This window comes from Aquila chrysaetos, chromosome Z (genome assembly GCF_900496995.4).
Source record: "Aquila chrysaetos chrysaetos chromosome Z, bAquChr1.4, whole genome shotgun sequence".
In the NCBI taxonomy this organism is placed as follows: domain Eukaryota; kingdom Metazoa; phylum Chordata; class Aves; order Accipitriformes; family Accipitridae; genus Aquila; species Aquila chrysaetos.
The window spans coordinates 39,954,288-39,973,151 of record NC_044030.1 but is presented as its reverse complement, the minus strand read 5'-3'; the positions used below and the strand labels follow the sequence as shown (position 1 = coordinate 39,973,151).

The window sequence follows — 18,864 nt, the reverse complement described above, 5'->3', positions numbered from 1 at the left end:
GCTTCCTAAAAGCCAGCTAACTGACTGGGAGAAGTACACTTCAAGTGAATTGGTAAAGGACATATCAGCTGGTTAAAAGATTATTAATTAATTAGTGTTTTTCCAAGACACATATTAGACAGCAGCTGAAATATGCTGTTCTATGTAGTGATTTTGTGTGTGTGTATGTGTGAATTAACACTCTATTTTGCTACCAGTCAAATGATTTCTCAAATCCTGGATGTAACTAAGGGGGAAAAAAACCAAACAAACAAAAAAACAAAAAACAAACCACAAGAAAAAAAGAAGAAGGAATTTACTACAGCACTGCCTCTGTGTAAGAGATACTATTACCCTTTCTCTTCCCATCAGCAGCCTGGTTGTCTACCTCCTACTGTTCTGGAAGAAACTACAAGCTCTAATTTTCTTTTCCTTGAAAAAACCCTGTGAAATCTTAAATATTTTGTGAAATGGGTTGGATATTTTCCCAACATTATGGAGGGCAGTGTTTCTGAGCTCTGGACTGTTTTTCAGTATTTGACACAATACAAAGAGAATGATAAAGTCTAGAGAATCTTAGCTCTGACCACAGAGCTCATTTACATGCATAGGTGTGTGTGTGTGGACACACATTTGCTCACATTCTTATGGAAAATTTTACTGTGGCTTTACTTTAGGCATGATTTATTCAGTGTTATTTATATAAAATGTTAGCAACATCATAATTTCATAATAGATGGAAGTTAGCAATTCATATTAAATTAAATGAGATTTTATGTCAGTGTTTAAGGAAAGGCATCCATCTCGCTGAAACGCAGTTATGATGTTTGATTCCTTTCTTAACAACGGTAAAATCAAAGATTAAGAGGTTTGGACAATGTATCCAAAGAACTGTGCCAGTTTTTGTCAGAAATTCTTCTGACAAAGAACATTCTTCCCCTGTGACATCACATGGCTTATACACCTACAACTCTGCCTTGAGTGTAAACTATTACAATTACTTCTCAAGGTAATTAATTTTATTTCAAAAGGATATTTTCCTGTCAATCCTCTATTGACCTGCAATAGTTGCATCTTCTGATTTTATCTCGCACCGGTTCTGCAGGCTTCCTGGCATCTAAATCTAAATCTGTGTACTCTATTCTATGCAGCTGATTCCTCCCAGGAATTCTGTCTGTTTTGTAATTTACACACTTTTTTACTTATACATCACTGCCATGCATAATGGTGCTGTAAATTTATTTTGACTGTTAGTACATTTCATACTAAGTTATGCACTTTTTTATTACATATTCTTCATCTACACAACAGTGGATGTATTGTAAAATATTTTCCCAAAACCTAACTAAATCATATTTATGCACTAAATGTTGAGTACATAAATAATTATAAGCCCTTTGTAGCTAGCGCCCACACAAATTTTTAAAAATGTACCAGCATACATGCTGCTATTTGTTTTCTAATGTACTTAAGAAAAAAATATATTTGCCATGGAAAATATGTCAATGACTAGTAAATTTGTTACATTAGCACTCAGTAATATCTATAAATAACCACACTCACCAATATATTATGTGTGCTTCTACATGTTTTTACTGTTTTAAAAAAAATCAGTATATTGTTGTCAGTTTTAAACTTTTTAATACAAACTTTTTAAAAAATATTTTCCTCACTTTATTTTAAAAAGTGTTTATTAACAGAGAGGAGAAAGGTCACACATTGGAATAGCGATTCAAAAAAGGGACAGCACAATGTTCTATGATGTCTCAGAGCACTTTGGTGCCATCATTTTTTTGTACCCATAGAAATGCAGCAAGTAATGGAAAATGCTGCTTCATTGACTATGAACCAGTATATTTTGCATTTAGGTGACAAATATACGATCACTCTTCCTACAGATGAAAATGGGCATTTGCATTTTCAGAGAGACATAATTATTGTATGCTACAAATCTGCAGATAGATGTGCATTCCACAAAATAAATTTCTGTTTTTCCCCTTAGAATCCTTAACATAACAAAATGCCTTAAAAAGGTCTTTGAATGAAATAATGTGCCATTCACACAGGCATTTTTACCCTCCCTCCTCCTTTTCATTTAGTCTGTGAAATAGGGGTTTTAATCAGCTTTTCCCTTCCTCTTGCTTTTAAAAATTCTATGAAATAGGGAAAGAAAATAATTATTCATCCAGAAGAAAATGAAGTAAGGGAAGAGACCTTTCTCTCTATCAAGACAGACAAGAAAAATATACAAGGAAGTAGAAGTAAAAGCAAGTGATTGAAAAGTTAGGTTTGCATAGTTCCAACTTGTCCTGGTGTGGGTACCCTTTAGGTTTTATTAGGTTAGCATATGGCTAACTCTCATATGAATAGGCTGTCCTTTATCATTCAATCAAGATTTCCATTTTGCTGATCTAATGTATTATAATTAATATGATCATACGAGTTTTGTCCTCCATGGTTACTACATCCCACATGGATAAAAACATAGCTGACTGGGACTCATCACTACTGATAGATTTGTTGATATAAGTGACACAAAAAGATGGACACTGGCATATCTATCACGGGAAGGGAAAGCCTCTTGAGATCCAGAGGGTTTGAGTTACAGAGAAGTCCATGGGTGGACTCCTCTTGAATTCAAAATGCAATTTAGGTCAGACCCTTGAAAAGAAGGAGTCATGATTTTAACTTTAAAGTAACTAGCCAGGCTGGGAGGGCCCAACATAGCAAACTTAACAGTTCAAGTTCTTCTCATGACCCATGTGAGGCTTTCATCTCCTCCACTCCCTATCCACAAAACAGGGTATTCTTATCCATATCACTTATTGGGAACAGACCAGTATCTTTCCCTCACCATGTTCTGTACTTTCTAAAGGTGACCTATTGTCATGGCCCAAACTGTATCAGTGAATACACTTACAAACATGGACACCCAGTTCTTGATCCTGGGTCCTCAGCCTGATTAATCTACCAGAGATGCACACAGATTTGCAAAAATGAGAACAAGAAAGCAGTGCACCTTAGTCTGAAAAATTTCTGATTGCAGAGCCTCCAGGTACCAAAAAAAGGAAATAATTTGTTTCTAAAAATGAAGTAAAGGCATACAGGAGGAAGCAGAAAAGGAAGTATAGAATTCTGAAAATAGAAAGTAAAGATTGATGGAAGAAAATAAGCTTTAAAAGACAGTATCTGCTGGACATTTATATTTACAACTTCCATTTATGTAAAGAAATTTACACATTAAAGGTTTTGGCACACCATGTCAGGTTTCCATGTCTTTATAATGTTCTTGGGCATCTATGATAAACATTTTCTAAACTTCACAGTCTAGGGTCTAGCTTTTATTTTCCTCACTGAAAGAGGAGAAAAGCAATGACTGTTATAATTGCTTTCAATGGGAGCAGTTATAAATCAATTCTGAAAGATGTAAAAATTTTAAACTCAAGTCTACAAGGGCACAGAATTCCTGATTCTTTTCTCAGATCCAAGCTCTAGGCACACAGTCTTCTGTCTGGGGAAAAACAAAAAATCCTTTGTGTATGGGTCAACTACCTAAATATTGGTATCTAGTGCCATTTTTGATGCCTTGAGGTATTCTACCTGATTACCAGATGTCTTTTCCAAAAGACACCTACCTTCCATAGAACGTGTGACATTTCCACCAGATCACATGGGTATTTCAGATACCCTGTGGTATCGAAAGGGACCTTACAATCTGCTGTTTAGACAACTTAAATCTACCCTTCATATCTGATAATTTGTTTATACAACATCATAGAAAGCTCTTATTTACTCTGTCAAGATAGTAAGCACCTGTTTAATTTTGAGTGGTATAATCAGACCTTATCTCACAAAGATACAGTAGGTACTATTAAGGGTGAAGAACAAAAATATTCAAGTAGCAGCCACTGTAGTAGTCTCTAAATGCCCTACTTCCATTGTCATAATAATCATAAATAATTTCTATAATTTAGAACAACTCAATCTTGAGGTCTGGAGCATATCATAGATACAATGTTTTCAGAGAATATGTCCCAGACAGTGCACAGAGCATTACTTCTTGACAGAATAAGCATCAATAATCTCCAGGGACAATAAACTTGATCATCTTTTGGTGTGTTCACTCATGGCAACTTAACTATTGTTAATATATTACTTGATCTTTCCAAGCAAATGTCTTGCCTTTTGTGATCCCAATTTTATTTAAAATGCTTAGAATGTGCATGAGTCTCTTGGTGCCATCACGTGACCATAACTGAAAACCTATTGCAAAAGAGACTGTACAGCATTTCAACACATTGTGCACCCTGCAGTTTTAAGGCCTGCTACGCTTGCCAAAAAGAAGGGATAGTGATGACACTGGTCACATCCCAGGGGAAAGAAGTACAGTTTGTTTGGGACACCAAAATCCATGGCTCACAAGCAGATGCTGACACCAGCCAACAGCAGTTCAAAAGGCATTTTCAGTTTGAGGAAGTAAGAGGGATCACTATAATGAAACACATTCTTTAGCAACACAAAGTATTAGAATCCACCTTTCACCTTGAACAAAATCCCAGAATCAAATTTTAAAGAAAAAGATAGGAATAACTTCATAACAATTTTTCCCGTTCAAAAATCATATTCAGTATGTACATTAAACTTCAGTTGTAGAAGGTCACATCAGAACAGTCGGAAACTACCAACAATGAAATTGGTTACAATATCTAATTCACTGTTACATAAAATGCATTTACGGTATAATAGCTAAGGAATGCATGTAATTTAAAGAGGCCCCCTACAGCAATCACTGAGACTGAACATATGCAGTATAATAAGTCTCAAATCCATTGCATTTACTGTAGAGTTCAAGAGCTTTTTCTGTCCGTTGAGAGCCCCTGGCTTAGCAAGAAAGTCAGACTGTCACATTATTATATTAAATTAAATCATGAATGCCAATCAGAAGAAGTATTCCTTTTGATTTTCATTGGCTGTGTTTTGCATGCTGAGCTCACTTTTCAGTGCAGATTCAGCACTGTCTTCATTTTCAGATCCTTTTGACTCATTTTTTGAGTATATGCCTTTTTTTTTATAAATGCGTATGGCTATGGCAGTGATGCAAAGTAGGATGAATATCACGACTGCTATCACACCTAGGAGAAGAAAAGAGAAAAAATTCAAGTGAAAGGATGGACACATAATAACTCATGGGCCAGAGAGCAGGACAAAGAAGGAATGACTCCATCACATAATGGAGGGAGTTGCAGGGAAGCCTGAGAAATAAGAAGCCATGGCTGCTTTCAAACCAGAAACAGCACTTTAGTATAGGCTTCATGGTGATTGTTTTGAAATTTTGCAGAGTACTAATTAAAAAAAAAAAAATCCACAGAATACTATAATTTTTGAAACTTTTGAATGGAAGACCAATAAGGGCCTTAGGGTACAGTAGGTAAGAGGGTGTCTTTCCGTCTTTCACCATCAGCCCCTACCACTCTGCCAGGCTGGGAAGTCAAACCACTGTGGATTTGAGGGGCTGTTCTTCAGGGGCTTTCCTGTCAGCCAATGGGACAGCACAAAGGGGACTACTATGACTTTCTCCTTTTCCCCAACTCCTATGAGTATTAGACAATACTGTCCCTTTCCTCAGTCACTCATGTTGCTCATGACCCTTTCTCACACCACATGACGTCAGAAGGGAAGGGAACGTGTCTGATCATCAGCTTTCACCTGTCAATAAGCTCTCCTAGCATGGCTCCAGGTCTGGGGAAGGAACCTGGAGAGCAAAGGCAGAGGAGAACAAGGTAAGAACAAAGGTATGAATCTGGAATTCTGAACCAGGTCCTCTATCAACTCTGCCTGTGCACACCAAAACCACCAAGCCTCAGACCTTTTGCAGTAAAAATAGTTGCACAGAATTAGTCCCATTCATATCCAGTACTCCACACAAATTAGTTCAGACCACAGATGAGATGACTGGTTCTGACTAAAAAATGCAGTTAATAAGAAGAATTTATAAAAGAAAATATAAAACATTTCATTATAGGGACTCCAGTGGAAATTGGCCAGTGTTTATAGCCACCTAATGTCAGGTCAAATGGGACAGAAATTCTAATGTTTATTCTGCCTCATGGAAGAAAATCCCAACTCTGTTTGACCACCTTTGGTACATCATATGGGATGAAGAGATTTTTATGATCTACATTAGCTAGGGCTCATAGTTCTGTAACTGCATCATTGTAATGAATAGATACTGGTTAAAATACTAAAATACTAAAATCAAGGCTCAATTCATGTTCAGGGTGAAATATAGATTTGACTCCTTCCCTTCAGGTTTGTGGCACTTGTTCTGACATCTTGGGTGTGTTTTTACTTTGTATGGCTACATGACCTTCGGTTCATAAGTAAACAAGGTCCCTGCCTACACAGGTGGTAGTGAGCAGGCTTCCTTTCCCAACAACTTTAATAGCCTCATATGGTAGGGTAAAATCGTCATCAGTACAGCCACCTCCATTATGGTGTTCTAGCTGATCAGTTAGAAAGAAAAGGGACAGGAGCATAAGATTTACATAGGGGAGTCATCAAGTACAGTATGTGCTACATACCTAACATATAAGAGATTAAATAGAATGGGCACTTAGTTTTAAAGGTGACTATTTAAGATTTATTGAACTGTTACCAGGGCATGCTGTTCCTAGTGCAGCAGATTAGGAACAGTGAAGAAAGAGATACTTTCCACAGAGATAAGCATGACCTTACAGACTTCCTGCCCATCTCCTCTCTTCCTCATTCATCCTCTACAATGGTCTCAGGCCCTCAAGTTCATGAGTCAGAGGTTGGGCAAGAGATGAATTTGAGCAGAAATGAAATAGAAGAGAAGCAGAAAGTGCTTGTCAAAAGGGCAGAAAGCAAGACCAGGCTGCAGGGAGGAAAAAAGCGCTAAAGAGTCTGGGAAACAGTTGCAATGCAATGGCTTAGCTGTACTAGATGAAGGAAAAATCTGCTGCATAACTTGGCCATTACTGCAAGAAAAATAAAAATACATAGTCCCTTAGCACTATAAATGAAACCAAACCAACCAAAATTCAGCACTTGTCATTTTTTTCATTCTCTGATATGAGCAGCCATCCTTAATGGTAGGAATAGAAACATTTTTGTGTGGTACCTTCTTCTCCACAATAGACTCTATAACCTGAGTAAATCTTGTTCTTATTTAGGTTAAATAGAACAGTTATTCCTTTGTTTCACAGTCAACTCCATGCCCCCTGCAAAGGTTTGTCTATAAACTTGCCTTGTCTCAGGTAGCTGAATTGGTACAATTCTCAGCTATACTCATGTAAGGGTACTCACATTAAACTTTTACTGAGTGTTGTACAGCTTGCTGTATTTTGACATTTAAACAACAATAGTTAAGCAGTAGAAAAATTGTGAGTGCATATTCCCAAATGTGTTTAATAACAATAAAATTGTGAGGTTATTAGTATCTTAAAAAGACTGTAACTATTGTAGCTTGAAGTTCAAAAATTACTTTGTTGTTAGTACACTTAAAAATCCCCACCCACACTAAATTACCTAGTACATAAAGTGATCTTTATGTACAGATACTTATGTAAAATAATATCTTTTGAAACAGCAAAGTAATTTTTTACAAAGTTAGATGTGTAGAAGAACTTAGAAACCATATACTTAAATTCTGACCTCACTGAATTCAGTGGTAAAATTCTTAGTTTGTATGTATAAAAATATACAGAGATAAGTATGACTTTACAAGCAAGGAAGCTTCTAGGTTTTATTACCTCTTATTTTAGTACCTTTAGCACTGCTATGTTAAAGGTCACTGACCATGCAGTGTGCTGTTGGCAGGCACTGACCATGGCAGGTACCATTATTTAAATGGCAGACACAGAGCTGACTACAGGTTCTTATCTTAATTCCCCCTTCCATAGACCTAAAAGCTTTTATCCTCAGTGAGAAGCCTTGGCAACTTTATTCAGCTAAATCCCACTATGTCATTTGTCTGCTGAGGCTTTTAAAACCCTTAGAAAGGAAACCTACTCAGAATTTAAAAGATGGAGGGGTTGACCTTTCCTTCCCCCTGCCCTCTTTCTGTTGAAGTATCTAACAGAAATTGTAACAGTGAATTATACTGTGAAAATACCATCTTCATGAGTGAAGTTTCCTTCCCTCACATGCACCCAAGAGAAGAAATACCACCAGAAGTTCTCCCAGGAGAAGATTCTCACAAGAGCCAATACTATTCTGTGAAAGAAAAAAACTGAACTGACATAGCCATACACTTGCTCCAGTACCTGTGACAGGAATTGAAATTGTCCTGAGGGTCCCCAATCCCAAGCTCTCCCTGTTAAGGCTCACTTGCGTACTCTTTATTCCTGCTAAAGAGATAGAACTTCCCCACTACAACAGAGTTGGGTCTTGGCTTAAGGACGGTCAGTCAGAAAGACACAGTAATAAACCTGCCTATCCTGATTATCAGTCCTGTACTTTAAGCACAAGACACCTATCCCAAGCTTTATACCATATTTGTTCTGATAGGCATAAAAAGTAAAGGGACTGTCAACATATTCACTTTAGGAGCAATTGGACTGTAGATGGTTCATTCTCTATTCCTCCGTTAAAAATAAGTGTTTTGAAAAAAGTTTGTGGATGATCATTTGTAGGTCTATTTAAGCTGATAAAAGTGGCCAAAAGAAATAGTAAGAAAATGGAGGAGAAATGGTATTTCAAACCAACAATAATTATTTTTTATTATTATTATTTTAACATGCATTTCATTTTTAAGCTGTTAAGTAATGCAGGTGATAATCTGTCCAAGAGTACATTGCTTTCCAAATGCAGAACCAGAATGAAACTTGCTTCAGTCTGTCAAAGGATTGATTCAAGCAGTGTTAGACACCATTTTCTCAAGAAAAAAACTGTGTTGCTCAGATTATTAAAGAAGATTTTTAACTTGTGTAGCAAAATATGATTTTTTGGCATAGTCAAGGAGCAAAGTTTGTTCATTCTTAAACATATGCCATTTGTCACAACATATCCACGTACTTTTTAAAGTCATAGACACTAACATTAGGCAAGTTGGAAACCTGTTCTTAGTATCTTGTGTTTCAGCAGAATGTTCCAATGTATAGAAATAGTCATGGCATAAATATATGTAAGAAGAAAATATGAGACCTATTGTTTAAATTTTAAAACTATGCTTGATTTTTGACTGTGTACCACTTGTAATAAAATGAAGCCTTTTTACTAGTTTCCTTATGCAAACAAAACTAAACTGACTTCACTTCAGCATTGAAAGACTCACAGTTACTAGAAAAAAAAAGGTTCCCGTGGAGTTGTTATAGTCCCTATTACCTCCAATAATTGCAGAGTCACTTCTGATTGCATTAGCTAAGGGCTCTCCCTCATCTATTGGTCCAGAGTGATCTGCAGCAGAAAAAAAGGAAAGTGACAGACAAATAGAAGAAGGGTTTTCAAGAAATTCTCACATGGTTACAGCTCATGTACGCTATGGTAAAGTGGCAGTGGTGTGGGTCCATAAGCATGCAAATAAGAACACTGATGTAGATGATACTTTGCAGAGATGTAAACATTCAGAGAAGAGAAAGGTTAGAGAAAAGGAAGTAAGTACATATAAAAGAGAATTATTTTTCAAAATACTCCCGAGATGGTAATCCACAGGGGAAAAAAAAAAAAAAAGTTCTGAATCACATCATGAGTACTCTATTTAGATTTTGCTTCAGAGATCAGAACAAGTGATAACCATATGCTACCTGCAAATGAATGGGTTGTTTCACTTGATGTTGAGTCAGCTCCAGTTAAAGTACCACAGTTGGATTCAGTGAAGCGTCCCTTTACAATGACAGGGGCTGAGCTGCTGTGGTGCAATGCAGCCTTCAAAGGAGCAATGTGGTTGAACTGCACTGAAGAGAGACATCCAGTAAACCCCTGAGAGTTTGCCTTCATAGTCTCCTCATCTACATCGCTATTTTCTGTTAATCAAAAGGAACAGAACATAATTAATCATAGTGCAAATGTACAAAATAAAGCGACAGAAGAATAAATGAATAATTAACCTGTGTTTCTCTGAGTATATTTGAGTTACAGCAACATATGTAGATTCATTGAATCCCTTTCTTCTCTGTCTTTAATGAAAAGACAGTCAGATACATTCAACCCTTTCTTTTTTTTTGACAGATGACAGTTGCTAGTCTGCTGAGGGAAATGCTTTTAACTTACTATAGCAAGTTCCAAAGCAAAAAGATTCAAATATAACTAAAATGTTTAAATTAAAATGCAACACTTTTTCATTCTGCAAAAGATAAAGATGAAACATGCTTTCATGAAAAATACATATTTTATTAGATTTCTTCTCATAAATATGTACATTATTGGATCATATTCTTTCCACAGATTCATATGTCTACTCCATCCCATCACCATCAAGTCTGTCAAAACAAAAAACCTCTGAAGACCTCAGATCCTGGAAATCCATCAAGATCTTTTCTGTGAAATTCTAAAAAATGAATGTTGTTCCACTTTACATTTTAAACATGATACCATTATCTTTCCCACCAAGGAAAAAAAAAAAAAAAAAGAAGAAAAAACCTCCTCTCAGTCTCCTGAGCTGCCTTTCTGAATGCATGTAGCCTGTCAGAGCTCTCTAATTATTCACCAGCTAATGCTCGCTAAAGCTTTCTAATTCAGTACTTTGGAAATGGAAAACAGTTTATTTACACTGACAGTTCTAATTTAAGCAAAAACTCGGGAAGTTCTAGTCGTTCAAAGATGACCCTTAAGGGAAGTAAGTTTTCAAGTTTTTTGCAAATAAAATGGGAATTTCATCTCATTCATTTCCACCTCCAAGTTATCCTAAAATCCATGAATGAACTTGTGATCTTTACAATGGCTACCATAACAATGTTAAATACTAATGTATGATGCACTCCTCAATACAATTAGGTTAATAGTGAAAATTGGGCTAACAGGTTTTGGTAGAATGTGCAAAATAACACTGCAGCTTTCTCCTCAACTACTCTCTGCTTCTTGCAATGATGATGTCTTGTTAGATAGATGGATGTCAACCAAGAGTCTGCTCACCTACACTGACGGATTACGTAAAATGTTGGATGTTTAACTGCCTCTATTCTCTCTGTATCATACACTGTTTCTGATGATTGCCTCACCGCACTGAAGGATCTACTAGATCTGGATGTCTTAAGAAAAAGACTAACCTCAGGTGACAAGAAAAAAATGTCCCAAACCCCCTGTGATAAAAGTATATATCTCTAACTATAACTATAAGTAGGATCAAAAACCTTAAGAGTGAAGGTTTTCTATTATTTTCTAGTTTCCTATACAAAACTTTTCATAAACAATGTAGAATATGAAAGGAAATTAGATATTTAAAATCCTTAGAGTTCATTTGACTCATTAATTAGAAAATACTGCTAGCGTAAAGTAAAACTTTTTATTAGATCAAGCAATCTTCCTGGTAAAAGTGATAAAGCTTAGGGAAGACAAACCCTTCTCCACTTTACTGCTTAAGTCAAATTTAACTGACTGAAAATGACACACAAAGTTGTTTATCAGTGACTGTATTTTATAGTAAACTGCCACTATGCATCCTTAAGCATCTTTATAGCAATTCATTTGCTAAGTGTACTCAATTTTTTTCAGCAAAGACAAAATTACTCCACCTACATTGCCTTCAAAAAAAAAAAAAAAAAAAAAAGCTAAAGCAAAACACAAACTCAATAACCTTTCTTGAATTCTGTTTCAACCATCTTTCCTCTGTGAAGTAATACTGAAAGTCAGCAGACGTACAGATCCTAGCAGAAATTTTTAAGATAAGAACTGTGCAATTGAAAGACTGGCTTTGATGTTTCTACTTTTATGGTGGTGAAGATTTCAAAATTTTTCATGTTCCTGTATAATCTTATCTTGTCTCAAAATTAGACAAGTCCATAATACATTGGGTGAACTATTGACTGGCAGGTCAGGCTCAGAGAGTTATAGAAAATGGGGTTGCAACAGGCTGGTGGCCAGACACCAGTGGAGTTCCCCAGCACACATTTTTAGGGCCAGTGCTCTTTAATGTTCTTATAAATGATCTGGATGCAGAAGTCAAACGTACATTAAGTAAGTTTGCTGGTGATACTAAATGAGGAGGAGCTGTGGACTCCCTTGAAGGTAGAGACCCTACAGAGAGATCTGGATAGACTAGAGAGCTGGGCAATGACCAACAATATGAAATTTAACAAGAGCAAGTGCAAGATTCTCCACCTGGGATGGCGTAATCCTATTTATACGTACAAATTAGGGGATGAGAGGCTGGAAAGCAGCCCTGCGGAAAGAGATCTGGGGGTTTGGGTTGATGCTAAGTTGAATATGAGTCAACAGTGTGTCCTGGCAGCCAAAAGGGTCAGCCGTGTCCTGGGGTGCATCAAGCACAGCACAGCTAGCTGGTCAAGGGAGATGATTGTCGCACTCCACACTGTGCTGGTGTGGCCCCACCTCAAGTCCTGTGTGCAGTTTTGGGCACCTCAATATAAGAATGACATCAAACTATTAGAGCGTGTCCAGAGGAGGGCAACCAAGATGGTGAAAGGTCTCAAGGGCAAGACTTACAAGGAGCAGCTGAGGTCACTGGGTTTGTTCAGCTTGGAGAAGAGAAGGCTGAGGGGTGACCTCATGGCAGTCTGCAGCTTCCTCAAGGGGGGCAATGGAGAGGGACGTGCTGATCTCCTCTCTCTGGTGACCAGCAATAGGACACGAGGAGATGGAATGATGTTATGTCAGGGGAAGTTCAGGCTGGACATTAGGAGAAGGTTCTTCACTGAGAGGGTGGTTGGTCACTGGAACAGGCTCCCCAGGGAAGTGGTCATGGCACCAAGCCTGTCAGAGTTCAAGGAAAGTCTGGACAATGCTCTTACTCATATGGTTATTTTTAGGTAGTCCTGTGAGGAGCAGGGATTGGACTTGATGATCCTTATGGGTCGCTTCCAACTTAAGATATTATATGATTCTATGATTCAATGAATCTGCTCAGTAGAAAAATTTAATGCGTATTTGACTTTCACATTTAAATTAACAGCTGTGGGTACTAACAATGTGCTTGGAATGGACTGCCACAAAATCTCACATTTGTGCAACAAGCCTGTATGAAAATTTTATTATGGCCAGGCTATTTACATTAAATGAATTTAACTTATTACAGCTAAAACTAATTATGCCTGTACACCCACTGATTTCAGTTGAATCAGATATGGTCATTGCTTCTTTTTTTTTTTTTTCCTATGGCTAATATGTGACCATATAAATGCTGCTATGCTGTTACTTTTTTTTTTTTTTAATATGAAGAAATACATTATTTTACTGACGTTTACTTATGGTTCATATTGAAGTGACCACAAGGAGATAAATTACTGAAAAATATGTAATTAAACAATTATTTTTCTAATTTTTGTGCACAAAAGAATACCCTTTAAAAACACTCCAAAATGGTCTAGGCCCCTTTTCCTTAATTTGTTATTTGTTTCAGCAGTTTACTGCTGAAAAAAATGCCAGTAAAGAAAGCAATTTAATTAACAGGAAGTAATAGCTCTGTCTTTGATACTTTTTGCTGCTTTTTCAACAAAAGAAATCCAGCAACCAGGAGTCACAAGTGGATGTATTTTGTGGAACTCTGATTTGTCACACTGCTGAGATTGAGTAGAAAAAATCTTAAAAATAACACATTAGAAGGAAAATATTTTTCCAACAGAATTATTTCATCAAACTAAAATATCACCATTAAATCCCTATTTATTTTTTAAATACTGCTATTTTGCCCAAAATTGCAAGGCTCTGGAAACTTTCTCTTTCCCCAAATAATTATCCTGAAAAGCTTCAGTATTGGAAGTAAACCTTGACAAACTTGGCTGACTAAATTAAAAATCTGATGAAGAAAAAACATTTCATATAAATTTGTTGGAGTACAATTATATGTACTTTAGATTGTGGGAGCTGCATAAAAATGCATATTTTGCACTAACAGACTTATATTAAAGGCTTTTCTAAACCAGCTTTAAAGGACTGAATTTTATTGTTTTATTACTATATGAATTCCTAAATTGATATAGTAGAAAAAGCTGCATAGAGAGAAATGGCCATTTTTAAGGCAACTGTTATTTAGCATGTGCTTCACTGCTGCACTTTTTCAGGAGTACCCAGACATTATTGTTTTAAAAAGCTGATTGTAAAATTAACAATTTGAATTATCGCTATACTTTTACCTATCAGTGGAGCACAGTAAGAGTTTTGCAATTCCACCATTCTTTTATCAGTAAAACTATAATAATTAGAGCTCTTAAGCAAGCTCTGTAATTATTAATTATCCTCAAAGATACTCCCATAAAGACAGAACTAAATTATACAGTCTTATAATTTCAGAGATGAATAAACCAATGTAAGAAAGGACAATTTCACTACAAATAGAATGGAATAGTTTGAATACACAGAAATTCCATTTCAAGTGTGGGCACAAAATAGTCTACTGGTTTAACCTAGGCCTTAAGAGTCTGGTGAAAATTTAGTTTTATTTATTACTGAAATAACCAACTATTACATTGTCGGAGATGTCCATATTCAGTATGATGCCTTTGTTTAAGTGAATTGACTTCAAATCACACATTTTCTTAAGCTGGTGAAACTTTGTGTATAAATCAGACCTAAGTAAATCTTGCTGAAAGCCTATCTTTGTCTCAGTTGGCATGGAAAGGTTAACAGCTCTCACTGAGGAAAAACGTTGCCCATAGCTCTCCACCCTCACCCTGGGGAAGCCTAGGAAGCTTGGTCCTGGGCAAATGTGGTTTTACTCAGTGGAAGTAAATTACTTCATTAGTGGGTTGTTGTAAAAAGAGAGGTTTCTACAGCCTTCTTACAGTGTGGGGTGCTTTGAGAGAAATTATCTTCTTAGAAGGAAACCAAAAATGTAAGGAGCTCTTTGGATTGTATCCTGTGAACTATGTGGCTGAGTGTGCTGATTCTCTTTTCCCTTACTACTTAACCTTCCAATATTTTACTGAGTCCCAACACAGTTTAGCTTCCTGACTATTTGTCGCAATGTTGCATAACATAAATTCAGAAGTCTTTAAATTGGAAGGCTAAGGTTCTGGGAAGTGAGGAAGAACACTGGGGGTTTTTTTGTTTGTTTGTTTTTCCCTGGGAATTCAAAACTAGTTCAGCAGCTAACTCTCACATTTGGTTTCAACAAAAAACTGAGCTATGTACAACTGCAGAAGAGCTCAGACAAATACTTCTCCAACTGAACAACATTCTTAGAAAATCCATAGATTTCTGGTCTATTTTAAAACCTGTGGTTTTTTCCTGAACAGCATTGCAAAGTACAAGAAATACATGATTTCATATTTTGTTGTTCCTTCTGTTTAGACCTCTTTGCTGCAGCAAACACTCATTACTTTTTTCCACTGCCTTCGTAAAGTCTCCTTCCACCTCTAGACATGACTTCACAGGAATCAGGACACAATGCAGTCAGATTTATAAAAGAAACAGCAGCTCTTCAATAGCATCTCTCCTTTGAAAGGGAGAGAAGTATAATATATGTTTTCTTCAAGACAGATTCTGTAAACTGAGCCAAATTGGGCTGAGTGCCCCTGCAGGTCATTGTAACTCCATGCTTCACACTACTGTAGTGATGCAAAGCCATCATATAACTGAACAAATTCCCACCTCTGAACTTTTATAACAGTGTGATTTCTTTGGAAGAGACTTTAGTCCTGATAAAAAGAGACTGTTATTTGCCTAAAAATGTGCATTTCAATACATTGTATCAAATACATTCTAAAGTAAACTGGTGCAAGCTTTGATATGGAATTTCTTGACAAAAATAAAAAAAACCTTTTAATTCTGTACTGGTCTGGTATTACCCTTATATGAGTGTGACTGTAATTGACTACTACACTTCAAAACACTATAAATTCCTGATTCAGTTTTACCATCTATTTGTGGGGTTTTGAAATATTTTAAATTATTCTCTTTTAGTAGTTTATATTTCAGCTAATAATGCTTTAAGTTATGCTTAAAGGATCATTCTCTTTTCCATTCTCTGTGCATACCTACATAGTAGTTCTTTTCTGGACTGTGAGTTCTATAAAGAAAATCTATGTTTCAAAAGTAATATACATTTCTGTTTATGTTAGAGGTCCATAGTTATTTTTCCAGTAAGGAAACATATTAGCTACACTGAGATTCTTCCAAATAATCACAACTAAACAATAATTAAGATTTTTTTTTAAGTCTATAAATATGTTCTTTAAATTTCATTACTTAATGAATTTTAAGCTACTTAGCATTTTACTACCATCATTATGAAAACAATTATCACTGTATGGATTTTATATATTAATTTTTTTTTTCCACCTATTCTAGATAATAATCTCAGAACTGAAAAACACAACCATATATCTGATGGATAAGGAATTAGCTGGATGGCCTTATCCAAATAGTTGCATGCAACAGCTCAATGTTTAAATGGAGATCAGTAACAAGTGGTGTCCCTCAGGGGTCCATGCTGGGACCAGTACTATTCAATATCTTTATTAATGACATAGACAGTAGGATTGAGTGCATCCTCAGCAAGTTTGTGGGTGACACTAAGCTGAGTGGTGCAGTTCATTCACCAGAGGGAAGAGATGCCATCCAGAGGGACCTTGGCAGACTTGAGAAGTGGGCCAATGTGAAGCTCATGAAGTTCAACAAGGTCAAGTGCAAGGTCCTGCACCTGGGTCAGGGCAACACCTGGTATCAATACAGGCTGCGGGATGAAGGGATAGAGAGAAGCCCTGCAGAGAAGGACTTAGTGATACTGGTGGATAAAAAATCGGATACAAACTGCCTATGTGTGCTTGCAGCCCAGAAAACTAATTGTATCCTGGGCTGCATCAAAAGAAGCATGGCCAGCAGGTCAAGGAAGGTGATTCTGCCCCTCTACTCCACTCTTGTGAGACCCCACCTGGAGTACTGCATCCAGATCTGGGGTTACCAACACAAAAAAAACATGGACCTGTTGGAGTGGGTCCAGAGGAGGACCACAAAGATAACCAGAGGGCTGGAGCACCTCTCCTGTGAAGACAGGCTGAGACAGATGGGATTGTTTAGCCTGGAGAAGAGAAGGCTGTAGGGAGACCTCCTAGCAGCCTTCCGGTACCTAGAGAGGGCCTACAAGACAGCTGGAGAGGGACTTTTTACAAGGGCGTGTTGTGATAGGACAAGGAGTAATAGCTTTAAACTGAAAAAGGGTATATTTATATTAAATGTAAGGAGGAAATTCTTGACTGTGAGGGTGGTGAGGCACTGGAACAGGTTGCCTGGAGATGTTGTGGATGCCCCATTCCTGGAAGTGTTCAAGGCCAGGTTGGATGGGGCTTTGAGCAACCTGGTCTAGTGGAAGGTGTCCCTGCCCATGGCAGGGGTTTGGAACTAGATTATCTTTAAGTTCTCTTCAAACCCAAACCATTCCGTGATTCTATGAAATTATTTTAGAGGAAAGAGAAATATCCTTTAACCTTTCACCAGCACCACATCTTCCTCTATTGTGGAGTTTTCTCAATGTGACGAATGTGAAAATAAAATTATATTGAGAATTTTAGGTCAGGCTATTTTATTTTAAAAAAATTGACAAAATGGTAATTGTAGATAGGTAAATTCCATTTTGATCATTACTACATATAAACAGACAGCTTTTGATAAGTCATCACTAGAAAAAATTATTTTGACATAGCTTAACTTGTTTTTAAAGAGCAACTCCAAGAAAGTTTTTGCTTACATTACCTTACCCCTAACTGTTTACATAAAAATCTAATCACAGAAAGTTTTTCAATATGGTACATGATTAGTAGTATTCTAAGGTCTTTGTGTACGATTTCACAGTGATTTATTTTTTCCTGAGGGTAAAAAAAAAAAAGTGGTGTTTCATAATGCTTGATTGCAAAATGAGAGAGAGAAGTGTGAAATTATTTTTAATGGAACCTACTTGATCATTTTTCAGGAAGTACTTGCCCATGATTATATTTGTCTTTCAACAAGACTGAAGTTTCTACCTTGATTGTGACTCAGTGTCTAACTAAATCCAAGACAACAAATACCTTTCAATGAGATTAGGTTTATTATTTTTCATGTGCTGTGATGATATTTTGATCTATGTTTTAGAAAACCCTGTGGTGTTCCACTTACCCAAAATCTTGCCAAGTGTGAGAGACTTGATTGCATTGAATTCTGTGCCTGAAGACAGAATAAACTTCATTCTTTCATTCTGGTTAACCTGCAGAATGGTGCGGTGAAGAACAAAGTAGAATAATGGAAGAAATATTAGTCAAAGTTTTCAAAAAAGCAGATAAGATCAAGGTTAAAAGTAGAAGAAGCTGAGGGAAGCATTTGTTAGCATAAAAACTAATCAGGAAATAGATGATCAGCTTCCTCACATCACTGATTACAACTGTGATACTTCTTAAGCATCCCACTTAATAAGCCTTTATTTATCTTATTGATTTGGCTGATTCCTTCTTTTTCATCTATAAGATGAATAAAAATGGTAAACCTTCAAAAACATGAAAAAGGCTCTTTTCATTAAAAAAGGCACTCAACATTTAGTTCATAAAGATCAAATATTGTACTGTAAATGCTCTGCCCCCCAGGGTACCTCTAGAACTACTTGCCTTCAAGCCTTCTACCAATGCATCATTAAGCAAACTCAGCTCTAACCTCAAAATACTAACTTGTAACATCCAGGTTTTTAAATTTAAAAAATGAAGACTTCTTTACATGCTAGGATCTACTATTAAAAATCAAATATTTCTATTTTATCATCAAACTTCCCCTAAAAATAACAAAAAT

At 36.5% G+C, this 18,864-nt stretch overlaps 1 protein-coding gene across 2 annotated transcripts in view; it reads right to left on the bottom strand.

Moving 5' to 3' along the window:
• Positions 1-1,652: 1,652 nt before the first annotated feature.
• LOC115337150 (contactin-associated protein-like 4) overlaps positions 1,653-18,864 on the bottom strand; it is a 255,543-nt gene continuing 238,331 nt past the window's right edge. The window contains exons 21-24 of one of the 2 annotated variants that reach the window (XM_030005219.1): positions 18,205-18,292; positions 9,744-9,962; positions 9,325-9,396; positions 1,653-5,111 (exon numbers count right to left, since the gene is read on the bottom strand). In XM_030005219.1, coding sequence (XP_029861079.1) covers positions 4,918-5,111; positions 9,325-9,396; positions 9,744-9,962; positions 18,205-18,292 — 573 coding nt within the window. In that variant the 3' untranslated portion in view covers positions 1,653-4,917. The remainder of the gene's footprint in view (positions 5,112-9,324; positions 9,397-9,743; positions 9,963-18,204; positions 18,293-18,864) is intronic. The other variant, XM_030005220.1, reaches the window with a different exon arrangement.